General features: G+C 39.2%; 1 protein-coding gene across 1 annotated transcript in view; it reads right to left on the bottom strand.

Moving 5' to 3' along the window:
• Positions 1–3,654: 3,654 nt before the first annotated feature.
• The window catches only part of hmmr (hyaluronan-mediated motility receptor (RHAMM)), a 54,747-nt gene continuing 47,217 nt past the window's right edge, over positions 3,655–11,184 (bottom strand). Inside the window, exons 19-22 of the mRNA XM_072590379.1 lie at positions 10,587–10,689; positions 9,685–9,861; positions 7,463–7,625; positions 3,655–5,245 (exon numbers count right to left, since the gene is read on the bottom strand). Of these exons, the coding sequence (XP_072446480.1) occupies positions 5,226–5,245; positions 7,463–7,625; positions 9,685–9,861; positions 10,587–10,689 (463 nt within the window). The 3' untranslated portion in view covers positions 3,655–5,225. The remainder of the gene's footprint in view (positions 5,246–7,462; positions 7,626–9,684; positions 9,862–10,586; positions 10,690–11,184) is intronic.

Raw genomic sequence — 11,184 nt, 5'->3', positions numbered from 1 at the left:
AGTGCCTTCCCTTTCACCCTGACAGGAATATACTTTCTCTGGATTCTTATTATCTTCAGAAATGAGATAACAATAATCCAGAGAAAATATATTCCTGTCAGGGTGAAAGGGAAGGCTGGTAGGTATAGGGAATGCTGGATGACTAAAGAAATTGAGTGTTTGGTTAAGAAAAAGAGGGAAGCATATGTCAGGTACAGACAGGATAGATCGAGTGAATCCTTGGAAGAGTATAAAGAAAGCAGGAGTATACTAAAGAGGGAAATCAGGAGGGCAAAACAGGGACATGAGATAGCTTTGGCAAATAGAATTAAGGAGAATCCAAAGGGGTTTTACAAATATATTAAGGACAAAAGGGTAACTAGGGAGAGAATAGGGCCCCTCAAAAGATCAGCAAGGTGGCCTTTGTGTGGAGCCACAGAAAATGAATGAGATACTAAATGAATATTTTGCATCAGTATTTACTGTGGAAAAGGATATGGAAGATATAGACTGTAGGGAAACAGATGGTGACATTTTGCAAAATGTCCAGTTTACAGAGGAGGAAGTGCTGGATGTCTTGAAACCGTTAAAGGTGGATAAGTCCCCAGGACCTGATCAAGTGTACCTGAGAACTCTGTGGGAAGCTAGCGAAGTGATTGCTGGGCCTCTTGCTGAGATATTTGTATCATCAATAGTCACAGGTGAGGTGCCGGAAAATTGGAGGTTGACAAACGTGGTGCCACTGTTTAAGAAGGGTGGTAAAGACAAGTCAGGGAACTATAGACCGGTGAGCCTGACCTGGGTGGTGGGCAAGTTGTTGGAGGTAATCCTGAGGGACAGGATGTACATGTATTTGGAAAGGCAAGGACTGATTCGGGATAGTCAACATGGCTTTGTGTGTGGGAAATCATATCTCACAAACTTGATTGAGTTTTTTGAAGTAACAAAGAAGATTGATGAGGGCAGAGCAGTAGATGTGATCTACATGGACTTCAGTAAGGCATTCGACAAGGTTTCCCATGGGAGACTGATTAGCAAGGTTAGATCTCATGGAATACAGGGAGAACTAGCCATTTGGATACAGAACTGGCTCAAAGGTAGAGACAAAGGGTGGTGGTGGAGGGTTGTTTTTCAGACTGAAGGCCTGTGACCAGCAAAGTGCCACAAGGATCGGTGCTGGGTCCTCTACTTTTTGTCATTTACATAAATGATTCGGATGCGAACATAAGGGGTACAGTTAGTAAGTTTGCAGATGACACCAAAATTGGAGGTGTAGTGGACAGCGAAGAGGGTTACCGTAGATTACAACAGGATCTGGATCAGATGGGCCAGTGGGCTGAGAAGTGGCAGATGGAGTTTAATTCAGAAAAATGCGAGGTGCTGCATTTTGGGAAAGCAAATCTTAGCAGGACTTATACACTTAATGGTAAGGTCCTAGGGAGTGTTGCTGAACAAAGAGACCTTGGAGTGCAGGTTCATAGCTCCTTTAAATTGGAGTAGCAGGTAGATAGGATAGTGAAGGCAGCGTTTGGTATGCTTTCCTTTATTGGTCAGAGTCTGGAGTACAGGAGTTGGGAGGTCATGTTGTGGCTGTACAGGACATTGGTTAGGCCACTGTTGGGATATTGCATGCAATTCTGGTCTCCTTCCTATCGGAAAGATGTTGTGAAATTTGAAAGGGTTCAGAAAAGATTTACAAGAACACTGCCAGGGTTGGAGGATTTGAGCTACAGGGAGAAGCTGAACAGGCTGGGACTGTTTTCCCTGGAGCTGAGGGGTGACCTTATAGAGGTTTACAAAATTATGAGGGGCATAGATAGGATAAATAGACAAAGTATTTTCCCTGGGGTCAGGGAGTCCAGAACTAGAGGGCATAGGTTTAGGGTGAGAGGGGAAAGATATAAAAAAAAAGGAGACCTCAGGGGCAACTTTTTCACGCAGAGGGTGGTACGTGTATGGAATGAGCTGCCAGAGGATGTGGTGGAGGCTGGTACAATTGCAACATTTAAGAGGCATTTGGATGGGTATATGAATAGGAAGGGTTTGGAGGGATATGGGCCGGGTGCTGGCAGGTGGAACTAGATTGGGTTGGCGGGGACGGTTTGGACTGAATGGTCTGTTTCCACGCTGTACACTTCTATGACTCTAAGTGAGATGAGTGACTCGTGTTGTGTAGATCGATCTGACATAAACTGCATCCAAATTTAAACAGAAATTGTAGGAGGAAAAATGTGAAAGGCAAGAAATACAAAGATGCACCATTCTTGTAGTAGAGATAGGAAGGGATGTTTATTTAGTTTCTTATCAAAATTGATGTTGCATTTTCCATCCAGCTATGAATGGTAAAATCTTGCATTTTCACAATGAGGAATTCTGCAGCCATGAAAGGCAAAATAAATTAGATTTGATAAGTTCAGTCATAGCTTTGTGAAAGGAAAATGCTTTAAACAGAAAATGGGTAATTAATAAATTAATCTATTCTTGTAGCCTTGCTGACAAATGCATAAACACTGACTTGGAATGAGAGATTTAAAGTAAGGGAGTTGCCCAAAATACATTTGGAAAATTCACATCTTCTTGGGTGAGCAGACCATAAAAGAGGTAACTAAATTTCAGGAATTCAACATGACTCTGAAGCGAAACCCGAGGTTATAAGCTTCACTTATGGAGTACATTCCATCCCTACAACAGCATGACAGACTTGAGAGCATCATTGGAGCCATACTAACACTCCTCACCCACAATCAGAAGTGTAACACCCCTTTTAGGGCTAGTCCCTTACATGAAAAAAATGATGTTAACAGTTCCTAGGTAAATAATAAATTCTGTTGATTATGACTATTACGACGCTTTTGCAAAAACCAAGATACTGAAAGGATTGACACCTTGCTGCCATCCTGTTCACTAGAACTCAGGGACAATAGTTAGTCATCCAACTTTCCTGTACACATGTACTAAGAATTCAAAGTTTGGGAGAAGATTTGTAGCACGGGTGCTCGTTGTTGTGGTTCTGTTCGCTGAGCTGGGCATTTGTGTTGCAGACGTTTCGTCCCCTGTCTAGGTGACATCCTCAGTGCTTGGGAGCCTCCTGTGAAGCGCTTCTGTGATCTTTCCTCCGGTATTTATAGTGGCCGCGTCCAGTTGTCAGTTCCAGCTGTCCGCTGCAGTGGCCGGTATATTGAGTCCAGGTCAACGTGTTTGTTGATAGAGTCTGTGGATAGAATCACAGATTCTATCAACAAACACATCGACCTGGACCCAATATACCGGCCACTGCAGTGGACAGCTGGAACTGACAACCGGAAGCGGCAGAGACAGGCCACTATAAATGCCAGAGGAAAGATCACAGAAGCGCTTCACAGGAAGCTCCCAAGCACTGAGGATGTCACCTAGACAGGGGTCGAAACGTTTGCAACACAAATTCCCAGCTCGGTGAACAGAACCACAACAACGTACGAAGAATGTTCAAAAGCCGGAGAGTAAAGGGAAGGTGTTAGATGTGAGATAAACTAATGTTAAACTCAGAATAGTGTTCTTATAAATTTTAAAAACTTTAGGTAGTCATTAGCAAGTTACTGCTTAGTTCTGAGAGTTTATTACATGAAGGAATTTTATCTGTGTAAATCAACGAATGTTGATCCTCTTCAGAATGGAACATGACAGAGCAGAGATCCCTCAAAGTGGAATGAATCCAGCTTTATTTTCACATCCAATTATTTTTGTACATCAGTATCATTCTGACCATTCACTATCCAAGGTTGTAACTTAAAATGTTACTTATTTACAATGTTAAACACCAAAAGATACAATTTTTTCAAATATTCAACTGCAAGTCTTGCAGGGAAAACTCTACTCGACACCAAGGCTCCAATGAACTCAATTCTTTGTTCTTCTCAGATTATACAATGTCTCAAGTTCAGTTCCTAACTGCTATTAAAATAGTTGCATTGAAAGCAGGATCATCATCTGCACCCTTTGACAACTTCCAAACAATTGGGAAGCCTTTGGATTGACTCAATTACAATTCAGACTACGTGTTGGGGAACCACATCAAGTCTCTTAACTTCACTGCATGCACCACAAAATAAGCTGGCAATTATATTGCAATATTGAATGTCACCCAAATAAAGATCCTGTAAAAATTTAAAACAATGGACCAGTATCTTCCTACTTAAAGGTTTATTATTTGCTACAGTTAAATATTTTATTCATAAGCTAAGTTTGCACTGTTGCTAACAAGATCTCTTGAAGTTTTATGTTCAGTCACTTCAAGTACTACCCAGATCTTTGGAGATTCAGTTATCAATGGGTCCAATTGATGGTCCTTATTTTAATTCAGTCTGTTAAGGTAATGGTCTTCATTCTGACAAAGTTTCAAATCTTTATTTCCCTTATAAGTTGAATATATATCCAATGTGCATGATGCTGAAATTCACAATGACTAGTCTCTCACTGGGAATCAGTTTAGCTCAGTTGGCTGGATCATTGGTTTGCAGAGCAGTGAGATGCCAACAGCGTGGGGTCAATTCCCATCTCCAGTTTGAGGATACCGTGAAGGACTCTCCTTCTCAACCTCTTCCTTCGCCAGAGGTCTGGTGGCCTTGGTTAAATCACCACCAGTTGCTCCTCTCTCTAATGATGGTCTGGTAAGACTTTAGCGACACAACAACAACGGTCTCCACATGTTACTTCGCAAGAATGTTGTCCTTTGTAAAAAAAAATCTTATTTTATGTGAATCTGTGAGGTGGCATGGGGGGTTATTGCAGAGTAACCACAGTGTACAATTACAATAATAGATTTCTTTATTAGCTGCTCCTTTTGTTAACAACCCAGCTGCTTGCAAATTACTTTTTTCTTCATAAGTAGTTTGAGAAACCAGAACTGATGGTTCTTCTGTATATTGATTGCCACCTGATCAGAAAATCCAACGGAATTATTTACAAATCAATGCCAACGTATAGGTTCATGAGGTTAAACAAACGTCCATAAAATAATTTACATAATCTAAACAATTTATTTATAAATCCATATTTGAATTTTAAAAGGGCAGGGGAGGATAACAATTTAAAAAAAAGTCACTGAAACAAGACAGTTTCAATGGTTTACAATGATCTACTTTGAGTTATGATGTGAGTAATCTCTTTCACCCATTCTTGTTGAATATAAGCTATTTGATCCAGGGTAACATTACCAGAATCTCATCACACTAAAAATGTATGGAGACTTGGAATCAGAACTGCATGGCTTAAAGTATATTTGTGCTCCCTGCAAAATAAAAATAAATATGATTCACACAAATGCCATAGCAAATATTAAACTATGAAGTATTATAACAAGCAGTTGGGATTCATACATGTACTGGTGACATTTTACCAAAAACGTAACTGAAATTTCTTCATTGTTTGGTAAAAAATTAGATTAAATTGAAATTTAGAATTGTTCAAAATGCATTGCAGTCCATCATGAGAACAGAAAATTAAGTTAATGCTTAACCAAATATTTTTAGAAGAAACGAGCATATTAATGCTTACCTGCTCAAAGACAAATGACCTAGCACATGACCTGACTATTTAGCACCCTGTCTGCATCCACTCATGAAAAGAGTTGGCTTATCCTCACTAATAGGCCCAAACACCAGTACTACTTAACATTAAACAGACTGTCAGATTCCACTTAAAGAATGAACTGTGGAAAAAGCAGTTTAGGACTATCACAGAATCAGACAGTTATAATGGAGCAGAAGACAATTAGACAGGATAATCAAAAAGCTGCTTTGTTTCTGCTTTCACTCACTCATTTCATTCATCCAACTCTCTTATCCTCGAAAGATAACATAAATCTGCAAAACGTTTGACAATTAATGTGACCAATTATTTTGTAATTTGTGTAAAAATCTTATAATCCTTCAAACAAATATCAAGAGTGATTATAAACACATTTCTGTGCTCCTGAATGAATATTCTCATCACTTTGACCTTGGTCTACAGAAATTATTTGAGACATGAGAACAGGTCTTATGCTAGCACTAGAAAGCTGATCAATTTGGTTAATCAGCAGATGCACCAGTAAAAAAAAATAAACTATCTTTGCCCAGAAGGTGCAGATCAACTTTTTTGTAGCTCCCATTAAGTTTCAAGGGGATTGGAACAGGTGGAGTTGGCAAGAACATGGCAGATGGAATAGAATATGGATAAGTGTGTGCACAGTATTTATTAAAATGGCAAGAGATTGGGAAGTGTTGATGGCTCTAAAGGACCTGGATGCACATGTTCATGAATCATTAAAAGCTGACATACACATGCAGCATGCTATTAGTAAGCAAATGCGTTAGCCTTTATTGCAAGAGGCTTTGAACACAGGAATAAAGATATCTTGTGTAACTGCATTGCATCCTGGAGAGACTGCATGTGGAATAATATATGCAATGTTGGTCCCTTAGCCTAAGGAAAATATATTTGCCATATAGACAAAGTAGAGGTTCACCAGTCTAATCCCCAGGATGGCAGAACTGTCCTACAAAAAAAGAGATCAAGGAGACTATTCTCTACAGTTTTAAAGATGGAAGAGAAACTTCACTGAAACTTACAAAATTCACAATTCTCAGAGATTGGACAAGGTAGATGCAGAAAGGAAAAGATGCCTCCCTGATGGAGAAAGGCATAGCGTCTGAATGGACTAGAAAACAATCAAATGCCTTTGGCAACATTTCAAACAGATCTTGCCCTTCAAATTCATCATCTGTTTAGAAAATGGGGTAGATTACCCTTGGGTGGTTGAGTCCAGTCAGACGGTTGATTGTTAGTTTGAAACTCAAGCTCAACTGATTTCAAGCAGTTTATCCAGCTTACAATGACTTTCTCTCCCCCATCCACAATTAATTTAAGGACTGGTGGACAACTTAGCTAAATGAATACAGATTTAATACCAGTCGAAGACTATGTGTTGAACACACTCACTTGACAGTTTACACCCAACCTGCCAGTAATTGAGTGGCTATATGTTAACTAATAACATTGTACCCGGTACAGCCCAGCAAATATCCATCATCAAAACAGGAATAGGCAAAAAAATTTGTAATTCAAGAAAGATCATTCAGGCAACAGGGAAGCATATTGGTCAGCAGAGGCTCTAGGCATCACTACAGCCTGCTAAAAGCAGCAGGAGATTAAAGTTTACACTTTTATTTGAGTATTGTTCAGCCACAATTATGTCTTTCCTCTGTTGAAGGGAGGAAATGGGAGGGAACTTGGTCTCAACACCATAAAAATGTCACATTATGCCTCCTCTCCCCTTTGTCTAATGATATGAAAGCCAGCTAAGCAATGCCTATCCTACACCGACAAGTAAACCCAGCATTGTATGCCAATGCAACGTACAAAGCCTAATTATGTATTTAAAATGCCCTGCTGTTTGAACGTCCCATACTCCAGGAAAGCAGTTAAATTGAACAAAGCGCCACAAAAACATCTGCACGTAGTTTACCTTCTCTCAGTGGTGTTGTAGGAGCAATATTCTCCTTCACCGAATGTTTGAAAGCTTTGGCAGGATCAAATCGTTTGACACCTTGTGCCTTGCAACGTTGCTCTTGACACTTTTGCTCAGTTAACTTGTCCTTGGACAGCTGGGCTCGAAGTTTTGCCAGCTCCTGCCAGGTAGAACAACTTGATCAAATATTTACTTGCATAAGTGAAATCTCTGCACTTTCCAAGTGATTCATATGAAATGCAAGTCAAAATCCAAAATATTAGTACCATTTCACAAGTCGACTGATCGGGAAAATTGCCAAAACAGGGCAAGAAACTGACAGCAAAAGGTTTCAATGACGAAAGTATGTTTCTACCAATGGTCTTCTCACTAGTAATATTGTAGTTAGTGCCCTGGCATGTGGCTAATTGCATTCATCAGTTTTAAAAGTCGCAGACACTATTAGCCATGTAATCAAAATATAGTATACAGACATGAACTTTAATCTCGGTGGGGTTTGATGATAAAATGGCAACACTAAAGGTGGAATGTATTTTGCTGTCATGATTAAGAGTAATTAAGAACTTTACATTTAAAATGTACTTGGGTAATACAGGTAAATTTAGCTCACAAACATTTTAAAGGAGTATTTTACTAAAATTAGTGAGAGACTGAAAATGGTACTGGTAGTGGTTCAGTATTGTAACTGATCTTATTTTAAGCAGAACATGCATAGCAGCAGTTTTAATCCATTGCTTCAGTGTATTAAAATGAATTTAATCTTCTTATTGAACACATATACAGCATCCATGCTCTGAATTTGGGATCTCAAGATCACCTGAGTAGATGAAACCTTGGAGAAGGTAAAGAAGCTACTTCATCAACAGTAGGAAAAAGGTACTTGGTACATGGCTAACCTCCAAAGGCTGCCAATTGGCGAGACTGATAGCATTAATTGAAGCATTACGATGAAACAAGGACTGGAGGTGGAATACATTGGTACCCACTCCTTGGAATATAAAAGCACTCCCTTGATGGATTTTGAGCTTTGTACCTCAGCAGACCTAGAGTCTTGAAATTAACTTTAGGCTGTAGCAGTTTGGAAACTGAAAGCGGAATCAGGAATGGAGTGTTCAGGAATTTTACACTCAGGCTAATTTTATATTCAGACAGACATTCAACAAGTTTCAAATAAATCTAGATAACTTACAACACGACAATGTGTGTCTTCCACAAAAAAAACACACTGTGGAACAAACTTTAAAGCTGTATACAAATGTCTCTAATTATTTTATCTTGAACAAGTCACTCCAGATATTTTCTAATCAACTTGTTCGAAGAAGTTATGACAAGCTGCTGGAGCAGTTGGAACTTGAATCCAGGTCTGCTGGGTCAGAGACAAGGGACACCATCACTGCATTATAAGAACGCTATCAAACATGTCATTCTATTGCTGCCCATATGGTCAACTTAGTGAGAATCTTCAGGCTGGTGTCTAGTTAGCTCATCTCTGAGGACGACAATTAAATCTTTTCACCTTAATTATCTCCTGAGGCCCCTCTTATGGTTCAGTGATATTGCGCCTGCTCAAGGACCAGAAGGCCTGGGTTCAAATCCCACCTGCTTCAGAGGTGTGCAACCCTAAGGCTTGTACGCCATTGTTGATCAGGAATCCTCCAAGTCATTAATAGAAATAATACCTAACTGAGGCCCAAGGACTGATCCTTTAAGCATTCCACTAGTTATTGTCTTTGCAATCTGAAAGATGTTCCTTAATCACGACTGTCTGTGTTAATCAATCAATCCATGTCAATACATTATCCACATATTGAGAGTTCCTGTCTTGTGTAATAAATACCGTTGAGCTCCTATCTGTTGTAAAATGAAACCACCCATCCAGTCCCATCCTACTGAACCCATCAAGAAGCCACAGTTAACTCAATACCACAGTACAATTGTTCCTCTAAATTCAGAGATAGAAGCCAGGACCAAATTCTATGTGCTCTGAAAAATTCAAAAAGTGTTGAAAACCAGCAAATTAACTCTTCTCTTCATGTGGGAGCTGAAGGAATAGAGAGTGTCCCAGTTGGAAATGCTAGTCTATGAAATATCAATATTTTAGCACAGGTTACTTCATGCGTTTTGAGATTTGAGGCTCAGGCTGAGATCCTGGATGTATGTTTGCTCACTGAGTTGAGGTTACTTCGAACAGTTATTAGCACCAAATTAAAACTGCATACCTGTTTCAGCTCCATATTTTCCTGCTTCAGCTTCATTACATGTTTAATCTTCTGTTTCTGATTTTGGTGACCAAGCAATTTGGCATAAGCTTCATTCAGCTTATTCAGCTCTTCCTGTGTAGCTCCATGTTCATTGAGGAGGGAATTCTTTTCCCTTTCAAATAAGTCAAGCTGCTCCTATTCATATGAAGTAGCTTTTAAAAACAGATCAAGTCCACCAGCAATTTTACATCAAGCATGTTGACAACTTAACATCTAAGTAAAGGAATACATTTTGCACATTACAAACCACAAGACGTACCAAACGACAAGGGACAAAACAAACCCACAACAGCTTCCTGGAGAGTTTCACATTCTGAACATGTGATTTACAAATGTGAGTACTTACAAATGCAATCTTATTTAGGGGTGTAATTTAAAAACCAACATAAAAACATTTCCTGTACTTATGAGCAGCTGCTTATATTGCCCTACACTGTGTTCCGACTTGTGAACGGACTCAGAGCGGGACCATGTTGCAAGTCAACAGTGCAGGACAGTGGGCATATTTATATAGTTAACCAATTTAAAGCTGAAACCAAGTTTCTACACAATGTCAAAACAAAATGACAATTAGATTTCTGCAGGCTCCACAACACTAGCACGCAGGTACCTGATGCCCATGGTCCAAAGCTGAGAAGTTGCTAAAAGTTGTGCACTCCCGAATAGTTTGAACACTAGAGCCTTCAGTTGAATGACTGAACTGAACTACTCTATAAATCATTAGGAACAGTTATTTGTATAGGATCGTTAAATAACAACAAGTTTTTCCCAATGAATGCGTGGTATTTTTTGAATTAGAATAAGGAAAAATTAACACTAAATGGATACCGCAAAAGCAAAAGTTATGACAGAGAATGTACCTGGAAAGGTTTGACCTTGTAATGCAATTCTTCATAAAGCACTTGCCATTTTTGTATTTCAGCTTTTTGTTCTGCTACCACATCCTCACCCACAGTATCAGTGCTGCAACAGAAGCAAACAATTCAAATGATGAACAACTCGCATGTTCAACTAAACTTCTCAACCTCAAAGTTGAAACCAATTACTCAGATATAACAATAATAAAGCAGGCTTCTCTGAAATACACCTCAGAAGAATACAACACCATACATTTTTACCACCCTTGCCAAATATAAAAAATCTCAAGCACTGCTCAAAGACTGAATCCCCAATAGGAATGGACACCAGTTAAAGTTGAGGAGTAAAGTATAAAGTCTCACTTTCAAATGCTTAATTTAGACCTAGTATTTGCATACATTAAACAACTGAAGATTCTGTAAATAACATAAAAGCATGCAAAGGACTGAAATTCAATTTCTCCTGTTGTAAAGCAGTAGTCTTAATTATGAAGTCAGAAATATGAATTCTTTATGGTCAGAACCGTTTATGCTTAATGAGTAGGACTATATACAGACCAGAGACCCAAGTGAGGTACTACTCAACGTTGGTAGTGTGGTC

This window comes from Chiloscyllium punctatum, chromosome 20, assembly GCF_047496795.1.
Source record: "Chiloscyllium punctatum isolate Juve2018m chromosome 20, sChiPun1.3, whole genome shotgun sequence".
Lineage (NCBI taxonomy): Eukaryota > Metazoa > Chordata > Chondrichthyes > Orectolobiformes > Hemiscylliidae > Chiloscyllium > Chiloscyllium punctatum.
Note: the sequence above shows the minus strand (reverse complement) of the source record. Positions and strands in the feature narration are given on the sequence as shown.